The sequence below is a fragment of the Pipra filicauda genome, unplaced genomic scaffold, assembly GCF_003945595.2.
Source record: "Pipra filicauda isolate LSUMZ 115617 unplaced genomic scaffold, ASM394559v2 scaffold112_size3218982_pilon, whole genome shotgun sequence".
Taxonomy (NCBI): Eukaryota; Metazoa; Chordata; class Aves; order Passeriformes; family Pipridae; genus Pipra; species Pipra filicauda.
In genome coordinates this window covers 2,224,212-2,250,201 of record NW_024103574.1, presented here as the reverse complement: position 1 = coordinate 2,250,201, position 25,990 = coordinate 2,224,212, and the positions used below count along the sequence as shown (strand labels likewise).

General features: G+C 37.2%; 2 protein-coding genes across 6 annotated transcripts in view; one reads left to right on the top strand and one right to left on the bottom strand.

Moving 5' to 3' along the window:
* The window catches only part of FAM102B (family with sequence similarity 102 member B), a 21,171-nt gene extending 5,423 nt beyond the window's left edge, over nt 1–15,748 (top strand). Inside the window, exons 2-11 of one of the 3 annotated variants that reach the window (XM_027742837.2) lie at nt 4,943–5,063; nt 5,692–5,721; nt 6,220–6,336; nt 7,503–7,549; nt 9,597–9,703; nt 10,242–10,337; nt 10,864–11,065; nt 11,150–11,277; nt 11,661–11,730; nt 13,286–15,748. In XM_027742837.2, the coding sequence (XP_027598638.2) occupies nt 4,943–5,063; nt 5,692–5,721; nt 6,220–6,336; nt 7,503–7,549; nt 9,597–9,703; nt 10,242–10,337; nt 10,864–11,065; nt 11,150–11,277; nt 11,661–11,730; nt 13,286–13,301 (934 nt within the window). In that variant the 3' untranslated portion in view covers nt 13,302–15,748. Of the gene's footprint in view, nt 1–4,942; nt 5,064–5,691; nt 5,722–6,219; nt 6,337–7,502; nt 7,550–9,596; nt 9,704–10,241; nt 10,338–10,863; nt 11,066–11,149; nt 11,278–11,660; nt 11,731–13,280 lie in introns of all 3 variants that reach the window. The other 2 variants (XM_027742836.2, XM_039383332.1) reach the window with 2 other exon arrangements.
* Nucleotides 1–25,990, bottom strand: part of HENMT1 (HEN methyltransferase 1) — a 26,672-nt gene extending 682 nt beyond the window's left edge. The window contains exons 1-7 of one of the 3 annotated variants that reach the window (XR_003544878.2): nt 24,963–25,990; nt 23,384–23,496; nt 21,711–21,845; nt 21,106–21,288; nt 19,369–19,546; nt 17,595–17,831; nt 2,639–2,783 (exon numbers count right to left, since the gene is read on the bottom strand). Coding sequence is in view for 2 of the 3 variants with exons in the window: in XM_027742832.2 (XP_027598633.1) it covers nt 17,436–17,831; nt 19,369–19,546; nt 21,106–21,288; nt 21,711–21,845; nt 23,384–23,496; nt 24,963–25,181 (1,224 nt within the window). In the remaining variant the exon portion in view is untranslated. Of the gene's footprint in view, nt 1–2,638; nt 2,784–13,853; nt 17,832–19,368; nt 19,547–21,105; nt 21,289–21,710; nt 21,846–23,383; nt 23,497–24,962 lie in introns of those variants that run through there. The other 2 variants (XM_027742832.2, XM_039383319.1) reach the window with 2 other exon arrangements.

The window sequence follows — 25,990 nt, the reverse complement described above, 5'->3', positions numbered from 1 at the left end:
CTGTGAAGAGGAAAAGGTAAGAAGGGGAAGTTCTTTACACAAACTATAACTTTTTTTTTTTTCAGAATGTAATTTCTTTGTACCTCTTCAGCCTTTCAGTAATAGTTACCGTAAAATGTGCTTAGTCAACTGATTTGGAGAATATGCTTGAGAAAGATGAAAGAATTAATCAAAGGAGTGAAAAATTTAGAATTAGGTCAGAAGAGGGTCATCTTTGGGCTACTGTAGGAGGAAAAATGTTTTTACAGTTTGCATTTTGCGTAACTGGTTATTGCAGATATGAAAAGAGCTTAATCTTGAGACTTGTGTTAGTGTAACTGTAGGTACTGGTAAGAGATACAACAGCTAACTTGTCACAAACAAGTTCCTGATAAGAGATGCACGACAGGTATCTGTTAAACAGGGAGGGGTGGTGGGAAAAGCTTTCATGGTTAAGGCTTGTGCAGAATAGGCACCCTGGTTTAAAAGAGCTGGTGAGGGTTTGTTGGTTTGTTTTTTAAACCTGACCCCAGCACAGTCCATGGAGCACAGTATTGCCATTTACAAGCACTAGAGCACCTGATTACCTTCATATTTTTAAGGACTATTTCTGTTCATGGAATAATTTCGGGCAAAGGGGACTGCTAGAGATCATGCAGTCCAACTGACTGATCCAAGTAAGACTAACTTCAGTTTGATCAGGAAGCTCAGAGCTTTGTCCTGTCAGCTTTAGAAAATCTGTAAGAATGGAAATTACAGTTTTTGTAGACAACCTGTCCTTCTGCTTCACCACTTTCATTGTGAATGGTTTTCCCCTAATTTTATTGGAATTTCTCTGGTTATTACCTCTTTTCTCTGCTCCCCACTAAGAAACATCTGACTCCATCTTTCCTCTAACTCAGTAGAGAAGGCTGAAGATGGCAATTAGATCTTCCTTCACCTCATCTTCAGATTGTAAAAATCCCATGTTCCCAAATTCTCCTACATCAAGTCCTTCATCTCCTTCATCCCTGACTCCAGACTACCATCTTACACCCCTGGACTTGCTTCTGTCTTCTGCTGAGAATGCCCCTAAACCAAGCCCAGTGCTGCAGATACAGTCTCACAAATGTTCAACAGAGGGGAACAATCACTTCCTTTGACTTGCTGACTACAGTTTTGCTGATGCAGTTTGCCCTTCACAGTTCTAATTCCCTTCTAGGTCTCTTCATTTGCCTGTAACCAGCAGTTTTTTCATCCATGTGATGAAGACTTATATATATTTTATAAAGAATTCTTGACATGAAGTGTTGCTAAAGTTGTAACTTGTTTATTATGAGTAAAAACATGTGGCATAGAAAATGATTGCTCTGTTTGAGTTTTGCATGTACTAACAGCAAATTAACTGGGGAGCTGTAAACAAGTGGAGCTCTTCCTGCAGAGCAGCTGTTTGCTTACTGCTGAAATTTGTGAAACATTGAAGCTCTGTTTGTAAATGACTGGTTTTGTTCAAGTTTTTAGCAATGCTTAGGAAAAAATGTTTCTTGTTGGAGAAAATCCATGTTCTTATATGCCCAGGCATGGGGAAACACAGAGTATTAAAGGAAAAGTAAACTGTATTTCTTCCTGAATAGAAGGAACACAGAATTCCCAGTCCTGTCACAGGAGCCATCAGCCCATCAAAGGTCCATCTACACAAGCCCAGGGACACAGAGGCAGGTGGGGAACTGAAATTATGGGCTTAGACAAAAGGACACCCTGTCCAGGCCCCTCCTAGGGCTGTCCCAGGAGAGCCTCAGCCCCATTGTCCAGGCAGGAAACCCATCATGTCAAACTAACACTGAAGCAATTTTTGGACTGAGGGGAGTTGCTGCATATGAGACACATCATGGGATACAGGGAAAGAGGCTTATTATGGGACATTTGGGGGAGGAACTAAAAGTGGAAGAAGGGATGAGTATAAGTGATTTGATGAGGAACAAGTGTGGGGAAAAACAGGGAGTTAAGGGGATAAAAGGGCCAGTTAGATGTAAATAGTTTGCTGGTTGGTACATTTGTCTAATCTGTTTCTAATCAGTAATGTCTATTGTATTTTCATACTGAACTACATTCTAACTCCTTCCTGGGGGAAGGGCTCTCTGTTCAATGTGTATGGGAGAGTGGGAGTCTGAGTAACAGCAACTGGAGTCACGGTTTGGTGACACAGGGCCTGGGTGTCTGTGGTGCCAGCAACAGGAGACCTGAGTGAGCAGACTTAAGTACCAGCCATGGGAGTGGGACTGTGGGTCACAGGACCTGTGTGTCCTCTGTGCCAGCAGCTGGCCTGGGATCATGGGACAGAGCACTTGAGGGCCAGGAACTGGAAAGCAGAGATGAGTTAAAGCCAATGCAACCCACGGGGGTGGGACTAGGAGTCGGAGACCTGTGTGCCTGTGGAGCAAATGCAGGTGTGTGAGTATGCAAATGCCATCAGGGATCAAGCTGGACTAGCTGTGGAGCAGGTGCTGTAGCCCGGGAGCCATATATATCTATATATATCTATATATTTCCACAGATATATATGATATATGTATCTCTAGCAGAGCTCTGTGGTGCTCAGCTGGGGAGGGGAGTGGGCTGGCTGCCTGCAGTGCTCTGTGTGCCTGTGACCTGTGTGTGTGTGCTGGCTGTGGGTGCTTACCAGGAATACATCTTCAGCCTTGCTGCTGGTGGGATCTGGAGAGCGGAGCTGCAGCAGCTGCACTTCTCTCAGGCCATCTTATCAACATGACATATTTTCTCCTTGTTTACAGCACTTGAAATTTAGTCAATGTGGAACTGTCCCTCTAAAGAAAAAATAATTTGTTAAACTGATGATAAACTCTGCTTTGGAATCACTTTTTCTTAAAATATCTGTTCATTGAATTTATTCTTTGTTACATATTACTGACAGCATTCATTAAATCACACTAAAGCACTACAATCCAGTACGTATCTGAATGAATCTTAGTAGCTAAGATACGTTTTTGATTAAGAAAACAACTGGTTTTGCTTTGCATGTGGTAAAGTGACTGGAGGCTCATAGGAAGCTGACTCAGAGCGGAAAGCTTTCCCCAGCAAAGCTTTCCCAGTGTGCCTGTAGCACAGTTGCCAAGAAGTTATCTGGGTTCGTTTCCATAGTAACCAATCAATACAGCTGTTTATTTTCTAAAGGTCTTGCACTTCAACTAAGAATCTTATAAACTTAGATCTTACTGTTTAAGTTAAATGCTCTGATTATTTGACTTTTTTTTCTTTTTTTCTTACAGCATGATGGGAATAGCTAGCTGATACTCTTCTTTACTAAAAATTTACCTTAATTAAAATATGTCAAAATCTTCTTTTCTAGAATGGAATTAGAAGAATGTTCAGTGGGAGTGGGGGCAGTTGGTTGGGTTTGGTTTTGGATTGTACAGGAAAGTACAGAAAAGTTTGCAATGTAAAACATACCAGATAAATGGTAGTGGGTGTAGGGAGCACGTTCCTTTTAGGTCACATGCTTGAATGTGACTCAGTGTCGCATCATCAGAACCTGCTAGTTTGTTGTGGTCATTAAACTGACTCATTTTAGGCAGGCTAGTTTATTCCTACCTTAGGAAGTCACAGTGCCAGTGAGCACTGTGCTGGCTGTCTCAGCAGCAGAGCAAAGGGAGCTTTTGTGAGTGCCCTGCAATTCTTTGCTTTCCCATAGGTGTGATGAACTCTGACTCCAACTTATGCAAAACCATAGAATTCTATCTGTTAAAGACATCAAGCTGGATCTTCAATAGTAAGCTACTGTAAGAAGTTAATATAAAACATAGGAATGTATGCATTAGAAAAACTGAAGAGAAAAAAGGACAAATATCACTTTAATATGTGAAGACTGTACTTGAATGATTAGAGTGGTAGAAGAAATTATCTCAGTTTCTTTACAGTTCCATGTTTTGAGTTTAGAAAGATGGGGCTAGAAAGGAGCTGTTGATCACTCAGAATCACAGTCCTTACATCCCGTTATTGACAAACTGGCCAACCTTGTTGTAAAATACAATAAGATTTTTTTGCTGCTTCTTCTCTTATTTGAAGGCTGAAACTTGCTCTGTGATTTGAGACCTTTTAACTTTCAGTTTTAAGTGAGTGTTTGGTTGTACTTTATTTTGGTCCTAACCACTTTTCATTTGACTTAAAGTTATTTGGTCTCTCAAGTGTTTGAAACACCAGTGTATTTTTATTATATGCCATTTTTTCTTATAAGATACCAGAGTTTTCCTGTACCTGTTCATTTTGGAGTCTATTCTTGCTTTGTTGGCCCAACAGAATAACGTGTTCTGTCTGAACCTTACAAAATAACATTAATATAACTGAGAGCTTTCTACATTTTTGCCTTTTTCTCAGCTGCATCATACTGGCAGACTGCTATCCTCCTGTGAGGAACAAATCCGTTCAGATATGTCATCTTGCTCTCAAATGGTAATCTGCGTATGTAGCTGAAATTCTGGTTTGCCCCAAGTTCATTCCGTTGGGTCTGGTTATTCCACATCATGTCCTTTCTGCTTTTCCAAGTCTCAAATGTAACTAGTTCTGCTTGTATGATGCTCCCTTTCTCTGTATTAAAAAACTACTTGTCAAAGACAGTATCTTGAGCACAGTGCAAAGCTCAGTGACTTGGAAGACAGTGCCTGAGAGCTAATGTTCAGGAAAACGTCAGTCTCCCGAGGCAAACTGGAGAAATTATGGTCTCATTCATTTGCAAAAACAAATGGCTGTTTAATTTTTCTGTAGGTCTTATTGTGTTCAAGGTTTGAAACAGTTACTGGTCAAAGAGAAGAATGGAGGATTATTATAATTCAGGCTTTGGAACACAATTTGCATGAAGTGACCATTCTACAAACAGTGGAAACAGTGTTTGTTCTTGAGCTGTCTTACTGCAGTTAATGGTTCTGAATGTATATGCAACTAATACTAAGTGTATGCTCTCTCTTTGCAGGGAGGTGGTGCAGGCAAACTGTGTCCGCTGGAAGAAAAAGTTCTTATTTATGTGTAAAATCAGTGCCAGTGCCACAACAGGGATTCTGGATACTTGCACGTGCAGGGTGTCTGTACGGAAGGTAAGTAGCTCTTTTCCCCTCCTCTCCTCTTTCCTTGCTCCTTCTTCACTTGTTTTAATTTTGGAATGTCTGATAAACTTCATAAGGCAAATTTTAGCTGCAACCATGTTGGGTATTCCTTTTGTCAAAATTTTGTGGTAATGTTATTAATTACCTTACTTTGACTAATTCATGGGGGTTTTGTGTTCTTTTTGAAAAGAACACTTTTTTCCAGCAGGGCATCAAAGGAATCCCCCATCAGTGTTTATAAAGTTATCAAACTTTATAAAGATTGATACTTCCATCAAGCAGCAGTAAGCTTAGATGCCTTGAACTATGCTAAGTACCAGAATTTTGTACACAGCACATCCTACCTTTGGGGCCACACCTTGCAAGAGCCAAATGGCATCAGGCAATCGCTTTTCCCCCTCTGCAGGATGACAGTCTCCTGCTGGCCTGCACCAAAGGCATTATGAATACTAAGTTCTAAATGACAACAACACAGTCTAGCATGTGTGGTGAGGTATTTTAAAACAAAGATTAGTATCTGCTTTTCTAAAAAAACCAACCAAACAAAACAAAGGAAAATCATGAGTCAGTATCTTTAATGGCTTAATGGTGTGTCTTTTTTCCTTTTTTTTTTTCCTAGGAATTAAAAGGAGGAAAGGCATATGCAAAGGTAAATTGAGATGTAGGTAATTTTGCCTACAGATAAGCTTTTCTTTCTTGTCCTTTTATGCCCTTTTAAAGTAATTCCAGAATAGTACTCTAATACCCATGATTTCATTATGTGCATTATAGTGACACAGCGCTGTTGGAACTCTCTATCAGTGCACTTAATAAGTATATAACAATATTATACCACCAATTTTTTTTCTTTCAATTTGATATGTGGAAAGGATTAAAAATAGCAGGTGTTTACATTAAAAAATAAAGAAAACTCTCCTCATTATCCTTCTCTTTTGGCACTTTAACTTTTTAACTGAAAACAGAACTATGCTGAATTTGACACTCAAAGTTAGTTTTCTGCTTTTTGCCTGGGGCCACTCCCTTTAATTGGCATCCTCTCTGCTTGGCAGCAGAGAAACTGCTGTTGAGTGTTATTCAGTGTTGGATGCTGCAAGTACCTTCATTTAGTCATATGCTTACCAATAACTTTGTCATTTTCTCTTAACAGCTGGGATTTGCAGATCTAAATCTAGCAGAGTTCGCTGGATCGGGAAATACCACTCGTCGCTGTTTACTGGAAGGTTATGATACCAAAAATACAAGACAAGACAACTCCATTCTCAAAGTAATTTGTTTCTTTTATCATACTTAAAGTAATAAGGCAGAGAACAAGTGGTACTACTGAGCACTTAATGAAATTTAAAACTTATTTGCTGAACCTCTTTCTAGAAGGAGAACTATTTAAAGTAAAAACAAAAGCGTTGTTTAGAGACAATCTTTAAAGTCCATGCAGTCAAAAATAGAACTTGTCCTACTCTTTGAAATGGAGCTGGATAGCTGTAAAAGAAAAGCTTTCAAAAGGTATTCTAATGGTAGCTGAAAAATGAACAAGTTAATACATTATATCTTTAAGACCGGGCAACTTCCTATGCATCTTTCTGAGAGTGAATCTGTTAATTGGCTTATTTATGCATAAGGCAGCTTCAACACCCCATGACTCCTGAGGCTTTCCTGTTTTCTATTTAATAGTAATTGATGTAACAGTTGGTGAGGATTGTTGCAAGAAGCCTCCTCTGCCATCCTCTTCCGTTAGTCCATGGAGTTAAAAAAACTGAGTAAGCTCCATAAACATGAAAATAATTCCTTAGACAATATTTCAAGCAATTTAAAAAAAAAATTTTCCTACTGAGACACTAGGCTAAGCTTCCCATATTATTCAGTATGCATGCACTTTGTGATTTCTTTGATAGTCATAGGCTGCGTCCAGAACACTTGTAATTGATGGCTTTGACCTGCCTAACAAGCCTTCTCAATGCACTGTGTCCTATGGCTTATTTACCTGCTGTGGTTTTGCTGGGTCTGATGTCAGCACAACCCGTTCCTGTAAGGCAGCAGTTTGCTAAACACCCTCAGCAAAGAACATACTTGAACACCCACTGTTTTAAACAATTTTCTGGTTGCTCATTAATGTTTTAGATTTCCTTCTCTGTTTTTCCCTTGAAGCCATCTTAACTATTAATGATTTTAAAATTCTCCTTGATCTATGTGTCGTTTTCAGAATCTTGTACATGTAACTATGTTACTTTAAATGCTATTTTGTGTTGTTTGCATGCCTACTAAGGAAAAAATGTAACTTTTTGGTTAAGTGTGACAGTTTGCATATGTGATGATGGCATTTTACTTTACTTAAATTTAATATTTGTGGCAAGTATAACTTAGTGACATGACCATGTATGTGTCACAGACCAATTTTTTTTTTCTTAGAGTGGGTTTTGTTTCCTTAATATGTAGGTTTTGATCAACATGCAGCTAATGTCTGGAGACCCATGCTTTAAAACGTAAGTTTGTAAAAAATCTAAAAAAAAAAAAAAACTTAAGGGAAAGTTTTTTGCTGTTTTTTGCTGTTCCTGCAGCAACCTTATATAAAGGGACTTGATACAGGGTGATCTGACTAATACTTGTGTTTGGAAAATGCACTGTTACACCTTTTATTCACAAGTCTCTTATGATTTTAAAAGATTCCTTTGGGGAAAAAAAAACACAACAGAAGTGTGATATGACTTAATACAAGAGAAAGCACGTACAGATGTTTAGTTAGCAAAGACATATGAGGTAACATCTGAAGGGGGAGGTAGCTAGGAAAATACACTGCTACATATTGAAGATCCTCAGTCTCATTGTCCTTAATCTGTAGTTAGGGAAACGTAATAGTTTTGCAATGGTTTTGCACCAGTCCAGCTTGGGTGATTCACCATAGGAGCTCTTCAGTGTCCCCTTGCATGAGGAGAACACTGCAGAGTCTCATCTTGTGCTTACTGAATAAATAGCAAGAGGGTGTTATCTGAATTTGTTTGATTGGGCAAAACTTTTCTGTATCCCTAGTTATTTAGGACCTCTTTTACTTTAGAGCAGCTTTAGTAAATTTACTTTAGAGTCAGACCTGTTAACAAATACATCACCGGAACCGATAAACAATTTCTCAAAGGCAACGAATCATTAGTCTGTTATACTAATAAAACGATGTGTTTCTGGTTTTTTACTGGCTACTACTAAGGAGTTGAAATTAGTACCTAAATAGCTTTCTGGTTCCCTAGGAAAAAACCTCTAACTCAAGTTATTCAGACTTGGCATTTTCTGCCAAACTGGTGATATAACCATTTCCTGGAACATAAACTTTCAACACAACAGAACAAAAAATTTATCTAATCCAGATGTCCTTTGTAGAAGGCAAAATAAACCTTAAAATAGTTTCACAATCTGGAATCAGATACATATTTTATGAAGAAGCCTAGAAGGCTTGATGTTTGATCTGGGATGGCATCCCTGAAAGCATTCAGCTCTTGCTTTCAGAAGTATGTTAGGCAGTTAAATCACACAAGCACTGTATTTCCAGTAGTGCTTTTCCTTCTTTCTCTCTTTACTTTCAAACATAACATAAGAGGGGATATGTTACTGTACATAAAGACAGTGACTAAATTATTGAATATGTCAGATCTGAAAATGTCAACAAATATCCATTTGTTTGCAGACCAACATTCTGTTCCCAAAGTAGAAAATAACAAAGCATTAAAAAAACTGTAGGCAACATCTTGAAATGCATTTTGATTGTATTGCTTGCAAGAGAAGATTGCTTTCACTATGTCATTTTCTATTAGTTTCTTTTGCACTAGCCAAACACAAACTTAGAGGTTTTATATCCCTTTGGATCTTGGTATTAGCTTAAACAAGCATTTAAGCTTTATTAAAAGGTTTTTAATGTTGAATCAAAATTTAAATAAATGTCATACAAGATGCTTTTTTTATTTTGTAGGAGGTAAAATTTAGAGGGGAATACATGGAGATGGTGCCATAGGCCCCTTTGTTAGGAGTGGAAGGGTTACCAGCCTAGAATCTCCTCCTGTACTGTGACAGATGAAACAAAGCCAGGAGTACATTATAGCACACAGGCAACTTGGCCAACTGTCACATTGTGCACATTTGGGGTTTTTTTTAACTTATCTTGTATTCCATGTATTCCATGAAGTACTGAATTACATATATTCTTAGCATGTAAACTATCCTGTGATTCATACACTTAAAAAAAATAAGAACTTCAAAACAAAGACATATCACTCCCCCAGTCATCAAAAAAGGAAAAGCCCTTCCCGGGATCCCCAGAAGCCTTAGGGACTGAGGGCTGAGCAGATGGATTCTGTAAAATGTCCTTAAGCTCAGTAGAAAAGGCTTTTTTTTTTTTTCCTTCAACAGGGGACTAGAATTGTAGGTCTGTTAACCTGATGCTCAGTATGAATTACGCCAACTTATTTGAAATAAGAACTATGTGTTAATCAATTTGGAGGGATTACAACAAAAGTACAGCAAATCTGAACCACCTTTTTCTTACAGGCCTCCTTCCACAGCAACATCTATAGCAATTGCTGGAGAATCAGAATCTTTGCATGAAGACAGGAAAGGTGGAGAAAACTTAAAAGTAGCACATCTGGGTATAGCAGGTAAATAATAATGCTCTTAATTTCTCAATGCTTTAATAACTGACCTCACAGCTTCAAGGAGATGTACAGAATACTTCAAATCTTAAAGGGATGCTGACAGTTGGCCCACAAAGCAACCTTCTTACATGGCTTATTAGTTTCTACTCCAAACACAGCTGAAGCTCTTAACCACAGTTAATTTCCCAGACAGAAAACATCTGGCACAACATTCTACTATGATACTAGAGAAAGCATGGTCACCTCTTTAATGTTGACACTGTAGACAAATCTAGAACTACATTTCATACAAGTCTTTCTAATTCTGGTTGTTCTCTGTTTTACTCAGATACATATTATGATTTTTTTTTTTTTAAGGAATGCATATTCATTAACATACACGGTATTTTTGCAGCACTTGAATCTCCAGAAGGTTTGCAGAAAACCAGTGTCAAATCTCTAATCCCTCTGGGAAATCTGATTTTTTAATCTAATCAAGATTACAGGCAAAACAGTAATAAAGCTGGCTTTAGGAACACTATCTGACTTGGATATGTTGCAGATATCTCATCAAAGAGTGCCTCTGTCCCAGATGAACTTGGTGCATGTGGACATTCCAGAACATCAAGCTATGCAAGTCAGCAATCAAAATTGTCAGGTAGCTGTTAATAATTTTGTTACAAGTTGTTGGGGAATTCTTTACTTTCTACTTATGTAGAACAATAAATGTACTTTATGTTTTAAAAAGGTTATGAAGTTGAAAGCTTTTTCCTAGGACCTTCAGGTGTGCTGAGGGTAACGCTTTTTCCTCTCTTAAAATCACAATGAATGATCTCTTCCAATGCCAGAGAGCTTTTGCCCTCGTTCCCTTCAACTATGATATCTGAATGAGATTTTCACATCTTCCACGTGTAAAAACAACTTGCAAATAGAGACATAGCTCTAAAAGCTGAAGGGAATGACATTTGCCATGATATTTGTTATGAAATAAGAGTTATTTAGAACAAAAAGAAAATGGCATGTGCTAGAATTCAAAACCTGAATTCCCTAGTTGATGTATGCACATACATTCATAGGGCTTTTGAAGTCTCTTGATAAGAAGACAAAACACGAATTCTGCTTTCAGGATGGACCTTGGCTGTCAACAACATACCTAACCCAACTCTCCTGCATTTTTCCAACAGGATATAGTACATGTCACTCTAGATCATCCAGTCTGTCTGAACTCTGCCACAGGAGGAACACCTCAGTGGGGAGTACCTCAGTGGGGAGTACCTCAACAGGAACTGGAAGTATTCTAGAGCCATGTGAAGAGTCTGAGCCAAAAGTAACTGAAGCTAATATTGATACATCTCCTGAAGATGCACCATCAGAAACGCAATGCAGGTACACTTAACCTGAAGGCATTATCTAGTAGAAGTAAAAAACACAAATTCCTTCTAAGAGCTCTAAATATATTTATTTTTGCAGACATCCTGTAAAGCAAGATTCTGTGGAGTCACAGCTAAAGAGGGTTGATGCTACCAGAGTTGATGCTGATGATATAGTTGAAAAAATACTTCAGAGTCAAGACTTCAGTTTAGACTCAAGTGCAGAAGGTATGGAGATAAACATTAGAAAAAATTGATGTACTTTACAGGCCACAGGGAAATCCACTCTCTTCATAGTCCCTGTTGCTTGTAATCATAAGGACTGTGCACATGGATCACTACATTTTCTGCTTCACCCTGTCTCCCAAAAGTTTAAAAACCCTTACATGACTCAGGGAACTTTCCCAGGTAATTACTTTAAGCCTAAAAAGAGCAGGTGCGAATCTACAACAAAAGTAGTTCCTCCAACCTACACCATGTGAAGTTTGGTTCTTCATTGATTGACATATTTGCATCTGAAAGTATCAGCTACAAAACTAGTAGATTCAAAATTACTTAGTGTTCAGTAGGGCAACATATAGCTAACATATTTTAATTCACTTGCCTTTTAGAGGAAGGTTTAAGATTATTTGTGGGCCCTGGTGGAAGCACTTCTTTTGGAAGCCATCATCTACCTAACAGGTATGTAACCTAAACAACTAATTCATAGACAATACTAAATAAAAATGCAATTACTCTTTATCTATATTCTTGATCTTTGTATCTTTTTATTTTGCATCATTTAAAAGCACCAAAAGAACTAGATTGTCAGCTTTTAAAACAGAACAGAACACACAGATTAGTTCCAAAACAGAACTGATGTGTCAGCCATAAGAATTGTAACTTCCAAACCTCCTGAAGAATCCCAGTTCCAAAGTTTTCAGATATGAGCAGTGTTTCTGTATCAACACAGGAAACATACACCAGTTTCAAATCTTAGCTCTATAGCCTTTCCACTGGAGTGGAAAGTTTTAAGTGTTTTAACATCTACCTTTACAGTATCAAACTTGCATGTCTTCCTGATAACAAGCCTTATTTTCTTCAGTTTGGTTTTTCTCACAAATTCTGTTTCCATTTGTTACATGGTTTGTTTCAATGGTTTGTTTCTCTTTCAACTATTTGCGGCCCTGTACCCACTCCTTTGATAATCTGCTTCAGATTATCTTCTTGTAGTTTTTTCAGAACAAGAGACATTTTTTCTTCTCTAAACCCTCTTCAAATACTCTATGACTTGACCTGAATGTATTAATCTTCTCAGATGAGAAGCATGAGAAACAGGCGAGAATATGCTCTAATACCATGTTTCTACAGTCCAATATAACTCAACATTTTTATCTCAAGAAATTAGCACATCATTAGTATTTCAGCAGTTATTTCTGAAGTTAGGTATAAAGGCAGCTACTAATGCGTTGAAAGTAATAAAATAATTGCCTTTGATACATGCAAGCAATCCTGATGGTTAAAAGATGATTAGTTGGCTTAGCTGGAAACTGAGCACACCAATGTTTATCTCAGATGACGTGTTTGGGTACAGAATACACTTCTGTAGTATAGAGAGATCTGTCCTAATTTAGTTTTACCACAATAGTCCAGGCACACTACTAAACTAAGGCAGAGCTTGCCCCATTAATTTTTTACACAGTACTGCAATTTACCGTGGAAAACCATCCACTATGGTCTGTCATGTGGAGGGGTTGAGAGAGGTTTTTTTAGAATGCATGAACAAAAGACTGGAAGATGGTTTTCTTGCATTCTAATGTAAGATGACTGTCACTTACTGGTTTTTTAGATAATTTATCTGTTTATGAATAAATTTGTATTAAAAGTATTAGCTGCATATGATATAGCTGTGGGGAGGAGTATCCTAAAGGTCATGTTTAAAAAATTATAGAGAAGTCCAACAGTAACTTCTTTTTCAGTAACATTGCTTTTCATTCTCTATTTTGGCTTTAGTATAACAAAAACCACTTAAATGCATTAAACTGTAAGTGACTCATTAAACTGTAAGTGACTCAGTGGTATGATAATAATCATCCTTTGCATTTAACTGTTTGGTTGGGGGGTTTGTTGGGGGGTTTTTGGCTGGGTGTTGGTTGGTTGGGTTGATTAAACAATAAAATTGCTGATCTGTGACATTTGTTCTTTAGCTTCCATTTAAATTGACATTGAACTAATTTCTTTCAAACTTTCAGAGTAGGATCTGGAGCATATGAACAGGTGGTGATAAAACGCTGAACTAGAATGCAAATGAGGAAAACTTTGAGCTCTGGTGTTGATACTTCTGGTTTTGTTTGCTCTGTTGCAAGAGTTGAGAAACACAAAATTAACTTGATGTGATATTTTTCTGAAAAGAAATGGAATGCCTCTTGCTCATAGAGCATCATCTTCTGTGGTATGAAGGCAATGTTTAACTGTGTATACCTTGTGAGAGCACTTGGACTGTTTTTTTAAGCTCTATCTGATGTTATTGGAATTAATTTTTGTGTGAAACATCTTTGGAAGCATGATGAAGCGAGTCCCATTTTGGTATTTTACACAAGAGATCACTTGTGGTGATGTACTTTGTTCATGACTTCATTAGAAAAGAAGCTTCTGAAAGTTGGTCTTAAATGCACCTGAAAAAAGTAATTACTCAATTTGCTCTTACCTGCCACTGTAGTCTTATAGAGGCTAATTAGTTCTATCAAGTCAGTCATTATCAAGCCAATGTTGTGGCCTCCACAAAACAGCCCAGCTATGTTTTAACAGAACTAAAAGCTTAGGAGTACTGAGCACAACTTTATTGTAAGGTTGAATGGCAGAAGTGAACTCCACACACATTTAAAAAAAAAAACACCACTAAACTAAATACATCTAAACCAGACAATAATCAATTGTGTTAACTGTAAATCAAGTTCACAGGTTTAAATGCATCAAATGTGACATGTTTTTTGTTCAAGTGATGAAAAAAGTGGGAATCCACATCAAAACACTAAGACACAGTAGAGTTTTAGCAAGAAAGCTGGCTTGATTGTTATATCTGGAGGACAGAAGCTGCTTCCACAGGAACTCGCTCCAACAATGCATGAACATTAAGATTCAATGGGATGGTACTGTTTACAAACCTAGTCAGTAGTTTACTACCACGTACATTTTTTTATTGTAGCTTAATCCTTCACAGTTAGTGCTTTGCTTGTGTTTTGAATGTGCCTTGCGGGGTTGGGGACGTACAGGGAGATTAAAGAATTTACTAAGGATTTAAGCTTTAAAACTAGGTAAACATCTATACTATTATTATTATTATAACTTGTTAAGAGAAGCACTTTATTGTAGACATACTCTGCACTCTGAAAAAGTTTTAGTGTGCAACATCTTTGTTGAACTTTCTTCACTATCTGTCCACTGTTGCATTAAAGTCAATGTACTGTATTTGAATTTGCACAAGTAGTGACTTGCTCAACAGGCAAGAAAGATCTCTTTAAATTTTCACTGAGAATAGGAAAGAATCCATTTTTGAAGGGATATGTTAGGTGACATGTGTAATTAATTGTAAACTGCAAACGGCTTTAATTTTATGTTTAGTGGTACTGTTTATCAGTAAGGCTTGGAATAAATAGAAATAGTGTGGTCACTTTTGAAAGCTCAGAATGCTTCAAATTCTGCTCAGAGTGATGTTTGACACCTTTTTATTGAAATAGAAGTAGGCCATATTTAATAGGTTAAATCTGAAAAAGCAGACTGTTTTCTAGAAATCCATACCAGAATTATTAAACTAATTTTTATTTGTATTTTTAAGGAAATCTCAGATTTTAAAGCTTGAGTACTGTTATTGAATATGAAGAATATGAGCAATTTCTCAGTTTCGGTACTTAAATACTTTTATTTCCTACTGTTGATTATAATCTCTTTAAAAGAATTAATGCAAAGATTCCATTCTAGCTGCTGTTAATAGAAGTGTGGTATTATCCATTTCTGTTCTCCACAGGAATTTTAAACAGAAACTACTCAACTGCTAGTATACAATTATCTGTCACAACATTATAGTTTCCTTTCCTGTCACATAACTAACTCGTAACATTGTATATTTGAATACATTATTTGCTTTCAGTACTCTTACTACACTTGTTGACAAATCTATTAAAACCTTTAGTAGCTAGATGGTAACTCACTTAAGTTTACTAGGAAAACTACATACAGTTTGAGGAAAACTACATATAGTTTGAGGAAAACAGACTTTTAAAAAACATTGTACAGCTACTTATGTAATTCTCAAGGGAATTTCCATAGCCCAGATTTGTGTTTTATGTTAAAAGACACAGCTAATTGTCATAGATTAGATACTTTCTTTACTAGAAATAATTATTTTCTTGCCTGAGCAGATGTTTTAGGGAAGTTGACATAGAAATCCAACTTTTAATAAAATTGTATCCTAGTAATTTATTCTTCTGACTTGAGTTACAGCTCTTCATGAAGTGATTCTCTAATTGTGTGTATTTTAAGTGGAATATAACCTTCATATTTAGGTGTTGTATTTTCCTTTTTGTAAACTGTGTTATAGAAATACTGGAGACTTCTATATAGTAAACTGTTCAGGATGTGTGGGTGGGTTATGGGGGTTTTTTTACTGTATTTAAATGCAAATCTCTCAGACATTCAATAAACTCATGTCTTCAGCTTGGAATCTGTTCCTAAACAATTATGTCTTTTTTTTTTAAATGCAAAAAATTACAAACTTAAATGGAAGTTTGTGTCCATTTCAGTTTCTCTACTCTTTTCAAACTTTACCCCTGCAGCTTATTAAACTCCCTCTCCAGTCCACAAAGTATTTAATGGCACTGTTACTAGTACAGTTATTTATCTGCCTCCTGGAGAGGAAAAGTAGTATGTCAGTCTTACACAAAGAAAAAAATCAGTTTTAATGTGGCAGGCATACTGGGAGGTTAATTTATTAAGCAAACTCCACAACTAGCAGTACTTGGGCAAAGTGAGGGCACTGGGTGTAGTCCCTGCCCACCTTGCAAATGACAAAATTAATCCTCCTCAGTTGAGTATAATGACCTACTAAAAACTTTTCATATGGTTTCTATAACTTTATAAATTACCTTCTTATTTTTTTAAAAAACTAACTGTGGTATGTATTTCTTTTCTCATTTATGCATTCAAAATAACCAAGCTTTCTGGTACCGTACTGAGTATCTGTTCTTAAATTAAGAAAAAAATCTAGATTGGTGAAAATTGGAGCTAATTATAGTACAAACTATTTGGCACTCAGATCAGTTCAGTAACCAATTATTTGAAGAGTAAGGATTAAGAGAATTAACTGTACCACATATAACTAACTTCAGTCAAAAAGGAAGACAATTTTTTCCAAAACTTCACCAGAATATCCTAGAATTTCTTTTGTGGTTGTTGTCTTTCCTCTTTGTTTCATGAGTCAACAGGTTCCTTATAGAATAAATGGCAAGTCTCATCAGCAAAAAAATTTTCCAGTTAATTATTTCTTTTTTAAAATGTTTTGCTTTTTCTACTACTGTGTTTTCACACTGTTTTAGCAACATGTATGTTATAAGGAAAATGTGTCATTTAGACACAAGATCTTTTTCTAATATAGAAGGAAAACATCTCATGACTGAAAACAAGCCCCACTTATATACCACTGCTGCATACACACAACTACTATACCAAGGCAAAACCATTACTGGGGTATGGATTGCTCTTGAAGTTTTTTTCATTTATTCTATTTGGATTTTACAGTTTTGAATAACAGCTGCACATGAAAACACAGAAAATTTTCAGGTACACCAGGGTTAGATTAGCATTCACAAGTATAGCACTTCTTAAATTTTTTTTCTTTAAAAAAAAGAACAGTCAACAATACCACTTTCATATTTCCATTCATCTGGAACAACATTTGGTTTTCATCAAGGCTGAGGACGTGCTCATCTTGAAGAAAGCACCTATAAATTTCATTCTAGTAAGAAAAAACTTGCCTTAATCCAATGTTTGACTCACATTATTCAGCACAACAACATAATTCATGTTATCATCAACTACTCTGGGAGCTAACAAGAGATTACTAAAAATAATCTAGTAATGATAGCTACAATAAGGTAATAGAAAGCAAACAGAAATATTTCATTTTCTTCATGGGAATTAATTATTTCCTTTTACCCTCTTGATAGTCTGCTTGAAACCCCTGTGAGTTACTGCTGTTTTTGTCTTTGCTCCATAAGAGAGAGGTGCTAACCACCGAGGGGAGGTTTAGAAAAGATTGTGTGTTCTGGTTAGCATACAGCACACACCATTTGACAGCTACTAAAAAACCACTTTAATTACTTTAACTGAATTTTGCATAAGAAATCTGTGATCTAATCCTCCTCAGTTTCATGTTCAGTATTGAACACCACAGCAGAACCATCACTGCTCAGTGTGACCTTGCCAGCAATGAGTTTGCATAACTTCTCAAAGGTACCACACAGTTGATTCACTTTGGGAAAAGAAAAGATTGCTGCAAGAGGTATACAGACCTCATTTCCATTGACAAATGGTTCCATGGCTTTATCAACAACCAGTTTTCCAAGATAGTCTGAAAAAGAGCTGACTGAAGGCTGGAATTCAGATTTTCTTTCAGGATCATCATCACACTCCTCATGTTTTGACATTAAATGGTGCTTAATGTTTTGGGCTGTGAAAATAACTTCACTGACAACTGCATTCTGCAAGTACTTCTCATCTTTCAGACTTGGATACACTGCTTTGAAGACCTTTACAACATACAAGAACATATAAAATGTTTATCACTATCACAGGGTCAGAGTTTTAACATCTGCTGTCAAAAAACCTCTCTAAAATGCGAACATAATTTTTTATTCAATCCTGTTTTGCTTATTAAACATTTTCAGATACCAAAAACTAGGCAATATGAGTTGATTTTATATATTACAACTACAATAGCAGTTAACGGAATTTAAAAAAAAACAAATACAGGCTTATACCTGCAAGCTACACTCATAGAATGTGCAAGGGGAAGTCCTGTAATTCCTTAGTTCTTTTTAATAATTCTCTTACTTTTCACATTACTCATGATGAGGTGCTGGTGACAGTTCTGAACTAGTTCTGAACTGTCATCTGGAAAACAGGACTACAGCATGTCATTTATTCTGTTTTCAGAATAAAACATTAAATATGCTTTCACAGCTGCAGGGGACGCTAAAAATAAATTGTGACATTAAAATATGTGAACCTGTGTGTTCTACACTGAGCTTTACTCTGAGGCAATTAAGGAAACTAGGCAGGCAAACTCATTCCCACCAGCTTACCAGGAAGTGCTTTATATCAACAGGGTACCAATGAAGTTCCACTGTCTGTAATTATTTCCTACTTTTCAACTGCATCCTGAAATATTGATTTATTCCCGTAAATTAGTTACATAATAAAAATTACTTTGATAAGAAACGCAGGAGATTAACACTCCTGTTTAAACTCAAAGGAATATCAATGTCAAAACTCCCTCCTTAATGGCCCTGTAACAGGAGATAACGAAAGCAATTTCTAGTACATGTCCATCACCTAGACATATTTCCAAGTTTGTTGAGCATTACAGACCACTTCAAGATTTTATTAATGGCAGTAGATGACAGGTGATATTTCACATGTATAGAAATTTGAAATACAGAAATTACAAATGTTTTTATGGCTTGGAAACTACAGAAGATATGTTTGTGTTTCAGTTCAGGTCACAAGTCATTTGAAGATACATATATATTTTTAGAGAAAGAACTGAATATGTATGTTCATTGAAACAAGGCCTCATAAAATTGGAAAAAAAACCCCAAAACCAAAACAGTGTATTTATTTTTGCATTATTACTTCATGTTGTCTCTGAAAAAAATTGATTTATACCACAAGGCATTTAGCTAGAAATGCCTTTTTTGCCTTTTTTTTTAATGAATCTGAAAGATATGTGTAATTGCCAACAACCACATAATAAATGAAATGAATGACTAGAGGAAAAATTATAAAAATAGTATACCTGGCAGAATTGAAAATTTTTATTCTAAAGATAAGAGTATGTTAAGAATGATTATCCATAGTGTTGTTTAGCAAATATTCTAAAAGTTAAAGGCCTTTATACAATTAGAAACACAAATCATAGAATGAGACTCTCTTGATCTGATGGTGTGTGACAATCAGAGCTAAGACTGGATAGCAATAGTAGTCCATGGTAACAACACTTTCACGTGCAGTCATAGACAATTTTACTATTTATTTATACCTCTAAAGGAAGAAAATAATACTTACTGTTTTGTAAACTGCTTCAGTGGGTTTCTCATACTGAACAGATCCACCAGATCGAGGATATTTTCTAACAAACACACCTATTTGGGTACAAAACCCAACATTCTCCATTCCTTTTGGTGGGTGCCCTACACCAGTAAATTCCACGGAGTAATCATAGCATCTAGCAGCCTCCAGAGCCCTAAGAAAGACAAATTATTCCAATCATATGAAATATTCATCTTTTCATGTGATAAACATGCACGCTCAAGGAGAAGCAAGACCCTGAGCCTGTGAATGCTTGTGCCCAATTTCCCTAACAATACTCACATGCCTGAAGATAAGTGCTGTCAAAACTTGCTGTATCAAAGCTGTAATCATATGCCTGCCACAGTCTGAGTCACTTAGTATCAGTAATTTAGGCATCCAAACATTACCATTATTTCTAAACTGTGTGCATAGAAAGTTCATGCTCAAAGTTGCTTAGTCACCAACTTAAATATATTAGAACTGAGCTACAACCTACCGATTTCCAAGAACAAAATTATTTGAGAAGAACTCATAAAAAATATACACAACCCAAAAACCCAGGAGACCAGTTAATAGGGAAAATAAAAGGGTGGTTTGTCGTATATGTATAAAGAGTAAAGTCTACCTAATAAAGGTTACAACAGGGTACATGACATCTAAATGAAAACCACCTTGTAGTACATCAGCCAGTGTGAACAAAACATGGGGCAGGGAACTAAAATGGCACTGTCTACCTGCATCATTCTCCATGAGAAAGCAGTAAACTAAATTAACATCCCATGTATTTTAGAGAATATTGCAATACTTATAGTTCACAACACAAAGACTTTGTGTTTACAGCTTAAAAAAAAAATCACTCGTTCAGTGATATCAATATTTTTAATTCACATATATCTAAAAGCAGAATCTAAATTTACTTAAAGTCATAAAAATGATCTCTACTAATAATGCAGGCAGGTTTTAGTATCCTTATGTAGGGAAAAATATATGCTTCAAGCTTTGCAAAACTACATACTCAAAAGTCACTGGATACTTTAAAGTCTGTGGCAGAAACAACATAATTTAAGGGGCCAAACTTCCAAGATACAGTTTCTTCCACAACTGCTTGACAGTTGAATGTTATCACAGGACACATATCCCTCTTGCTTTTATTTTTATTACACCTACCGATACTAAGAGTCAGACGGATTTCATGTAATCCTCTGTCACATACATACGTTTTGCATTTCATTGTGCCATGATCCACCAAACTATCCTCAGTTTTATCCAACATGCCCTGCTCTATGGTTATTTCATAACTCTGCTTGCACACTCTTACAGAAAGGTCTGGACTAACTGAGCACTTTGCACATACATACTGAGCACATTTCTTAGGGTTTTATAAAGCATTTCTATATGTGAAAAGGCTAATTAATACCTTACACTTCAAATGTGTTAATTGTAATAAAGGTATACAAAAAGGTAGGTAAAAGTTTTCAATGTTTTCTGCAGAGCAGCTACAGTAAAAGCAAGTCAACTTAACCATCAACTTAACCATCATAACCATCAACTTAACCATCATAAAACACAAAACCCACAGAACATGCTTAACTACTCTTACCAGCAAAGAAACATTTCACCAAGTCAGGAGGTGACACTTCACTGACAGGAAACTACATATGTGAAAAGGCCATTTGTTTCTCACACTCCTGGGCACCCAGAGCTGTCAGCATACATGTTCAGTGAGCTTACCAGCTTTGAAATTGCGCTTGGTTCCACTCAAATTTGTGATCTGGATGCCTATTCAACACCACTCCTGGAAGCAAAGGGTTAAATTCAGAATTTGGAGTACTGATCACAACCATGCTTGGAGCCATGAAACCAAACACCACTTCAGGAAATTTCTTCAGCTCTGATTCTTCCAGGTGTTCTATTCTGAAAAGAGTAAATTGATGTCTGTGTTTAAAAAAACCCTATGATACTTTAATCTTAACAACCAGCCAAAAAAACCCACCCCAAACCCGTATCTGTAATTTGTAATTTTACACCTAGCTCTGCAATATCAGCAGTGGCACTGTGGCCAAGTGGCCACACAGGGGTTTTGTCTGACCAAGTCTCCTCTTGCATTTTGCAATTTTTCATCAGTATCTTTCTCCCACCATATGCAAGCACCACTTGAATAGTTTAGTATGGCTAATTTAAGCACAAGTTAGAGGATGCTGCTCTTCTATTTGCTACTTTTCTACTTCTACTCTTCTGCTTGAAAGGTTTGATCAAGTCTATTTGGAGCATGGACAAAATTCCAAGCTGAACTCTAATGAACTTAGAGAAATGTAGAGCATTGGCCTAATACTCACAGTTCAATACATGTCACCAAGTCAAAACCAAGCATGCAAGGATCTTTATGGGCCACTGAACCATGATGCAAGGTAACAGTTAGGGATCTTTCAGATGGTTGCAAATAATCAAAAGGAAGAGGAGACAACGTATGCCTACAAAGGTATTAAAAATAAGATGTTACAGAAAGGACCTTAAGGAAAATTTTACACGTAAATGAACTAGTAAACACCCTACATAGATATCTCATGAATCTCAAAAAGGTTAACTATTTTACATAGATATAAAAAAGAATATCCAATACAAACACTTTTCATGACTACCTACAACAGGACAGAAAGAGCAGAAGTTAATCCAGAAGCTGTCCTTGATGTTTACAAAAATTTCCACTACATTTTCAAGTCACTTGGAAAGCCACTTGTAAGTTCTGATAGTAGTTCAACACTAGACACACAGTAAGTCTGATTTAGACACACTTTGCAGGGTTTTGGGGGAAGTTTTAGGCACACATATTACCTATTTTTTCCAAATAAAAGACACTGAGAAACCAAAGTATATGTGCAAATTTCATTCTGAAATACTGCATTAGACAAAATACACAATAAATGTTAAATATAAAAGGTTACTTCTCTTCATTCTTGAGAAAGAGCAAGTGATAACATCAGCATCTAGATCCTACATATTCACTGAAATTGTATTAGTGAGCTTCCAAGAAAGAAATTTATGTTCACCAGTCTGACCAATGCTTCAAAGATCATATAAACCTCTCATTTTAGAGGCTTCTAAACCAGACACCACACATTGAGCTAAGCTTTCCATTACAAAAAAATAAACGAGAACCAAGACCCCACCACGGTGACTAAAAAGTTACATGCACATTTCAAAAAAGATTCAAACTGATCTTTCTGAAGACAATAATAAGCATAAACTGAAAACTAATACAATGCATTAGTGCCTTTACAAACAGTGTATGTCTCAGGTGTGCACACCTTCAGGGCCTTTCCATGACCCAGACCTCTGGCTACATTAGGTGACATTATGGGCACCCACAGCCCAGGGGGCCCCAGGCACAGACCCAATGTAACCAAGGCTGACAGAGAGCTCTTCAACTGCCAGCTGGTATTTCTGCAGTTACCTAACTCTAAAACCTCTACAAGCAGTAATGCAACATGCCACTTGTATTTGGTTTCCGTGGCAAGGTTTTGCTAATCAGGGAGCTCCAGAGGTGGCTTTTCTGAGGCAAAGTCCATGGTTGAGCAGGGGAAGGACTCCTCTCCTCGAAGATGAAGCAGCAGCAGAAATAACATGTGAGGAACTGACTGTAATCCCCATTCCCTGTCTCTTTGTGCTGCTGGTGGGGAGGGAATAAAGTTAAAGTTGGTAAGGAGTGAGAGGTGGGGGCAAAGATGTTTTTAAGATTTGCCATACTTCTCATTATCCTACTCTGATTTTGATAATAAATTCAACTAATTTCCGCAAGTCAAGTCTGTTTTGCCCATGATGGTAACTGGTGAGTGATCTGTCCCTGCCCTTTAACTCATGAGCCTTTCATTGTATTTTCTCTCCCCTGTCCAGTTGAGGAGGGGAGTGACAGAGCAGCTTTTGGTGAGTACCTGGCCTCCAACCACAGTCAACCCACCACACCACTACATCAAGACAAATACAAACCTTAAAACACAATCAAAGAGCTTACATTTTCTCTTCCATTACACTTGCAGAGATATCTAGCCCAGCTAACACTTCAATGCAACTGCAGAATTTCAGCATCCAGAGAAGCCTGCAGTCAGCACATCCTAAATCTGCCACCTGTAAATTATATATTAAACAATGTGTAAATGCTATATATTTCCAAGCAATTTCAGAGATTTTAATAAAATTAAAAGTCCATATTTACATCAAAATAACTTTTGAATGATAAAGCATTTCACAACCAAAACTAAATGGTTTTTTCTTTTTAAAACATGTATATGAACATCCTGCAAGATTTTTTAAAAGAATTAACCTTTTGTTATTACACTTATAAAAAAGTACATGTAGAACATCCCACTGACACTGGAAAATGTCTTCCACATGAATAACAGTAAGGTATGATTTTAAATACCAAAGCTATAGCAATTTTCACATTCACAACTGCTTTTCACTGGTCTGCTCTTAAAACAGGCTCACCAGCAGCCAAGTTACCAGCAAAGAATCTGCACAAAACAAGTTTACAGGCTCAGTCTAATGTTTAAGTGGGGAACTCTGGGGATATTCAGACCACAAAATCAAATAATAGATATTTCTTTCTGTAAGCTTAAGAGATAGTTGGATACACAAACCAACCCACCCTGTTCTTTCTCAGGCTCAGTCAAGGTTGAAGCACATTGCTGTTCTCCCTGTGAAAATCCTGAATTGTTTCTATCCAGCTTATCTCTACCCCATGGGTAAACAGAAAGTTTACCCTCTCACCCCTTCCACATCCTAAATCAGAAAATTCAAATCTTTAAATACAGATGCAACACTGGTGAATATGTTCTATTTAAAAGCAGATTACAGTGCCATGACCTCATAGATTTTTATTAGCTACCAGAATTATGATTATTTAAGTGCACTGCAGGTGCATTTCTCATAATTTTTTTGCATGCCCCCTAAAAGATTAGCATCAGTTTCAGAATTAAACACTGCAGATTTGGGAACTGCTTCTGGGGGAGGAAAGGGAGAGGACATGTTAGAAAAGAGCAAACACTACAGTACATAATTTAATTAATTTAACTTTCCCAAGTAGTATTGAAACAAGAGTTCTGGTATATTGAGACGGACAACACAAGAAAGGGTCACAAGATCTTAAGCAAGTGGAGATGAGTGAGCCTCACATAATCCCACACTCTCAGTGTCACTTCTCAACTGAGAACAGTCATGTGAATGATGAGGCAAACCTGATACTGCATATGGAACAACCAACTCTAGAAAGCAAATCCCAACTGTGATGAAAGCAGCTTGAACCGAATTACTCAGCTTTAAATTAAAACCAGAATGCCCACTACTCTCCAAAACAGGCTAAGACATTTCTCTCGTTTAAATAGTCTCCTCTTCCCATCAAGTAACATTAATTATATGCATCCCTGAAAAACAACACATTATCACCAATTCAATTTTAACAGCAGCTCATCCAAAATTGTAATTGAGCTTGGTAATTGAGTCAAAAGGTTATCCGTGCATTTTGTCTTTCTGAGATATGAAGTGTCAACTTCTTTTCAAATTTATAACCTAGAGAGACAACAATACATACCAACCTTCTTAGGTTTGTATTTCTCCACTAAATCTTTGACGAACTGGTAGCGTTGTTTGTACAGAGGAGGTGTAAATAACTCGCGCGAACTTTGGGCCTTTGGGCCCAGGGCCCCCCTGTAAGTCGGGGCCGGTGCCCTGGTGTCCCAGGCGCTCTGTGGTCCAGGCAGCAGCCGGAGCCCCCTGTAAGCAGGGCGGCAGGCTCTTTGGCCGCTGCTTCGCATGCCCAGCTGCCTTTGCCCAGAGGGCCCGGCTCCCCGCAGCGGCTGGGACTGCGCCGTGCGTCGCCGTGGTGAGTCCAAGTGAAGCTTGGAGAGTTTGGTGGAAGTGGGGGGGCCTGTGGGGGGGCGGGGAGGGGCTTGGAGATGTGCCTCCGGGGGCGTGGGGTGCGGGTTGCCTTGGTACGGAGGAGCTGGTGTTTCTCGGGCCCACCCGCCTCCTCCCGCCCTGGCAGAAGCCGTCGGAGAAGAGAGCGGAAGAGGCGTCGCGCGGGACTATTTAACAATTTGAGGTTATTGACATATTCTCTAATACAAAATAAAGAAATGCCTTAAATGCCAGAATTTTTCACAGATCGGAAAATCTCATCACTGGGCACAGAAGTACAGAGCAATGAGGATGTGACAGCTCATAAAATACTTATGAGGGAAAATGTTATCAGGCTACTGCTCTCTTCATTGTCAAACAATTCAACCACGTATTGTGAGATTTAAATCTTCCCCTGCAATGAGTGCATGAAACCAATTCAATTTCGTTTTACTTTTACTCATTTCCTCCACATTTACATTCCAGGGCAGTATAAAATTAAAGGAAGCTAGTTTACACATCTTTGAATACTTAACAGTGGTGTTAAAGCATTTACAGTGAACTGAAAATAACTACATAGAATGAAAAAAAGAGTAATAGACCAGGCAGTTATGCAGTAAGAATAAAAGAAAACTCAGAGCAGGGATGAACACTTACAAAAAGGTCAATGCCTATGAATACACAGAATCCACCGGGTTGGAAAAGACCTCTGAGATCATCAAGTCCA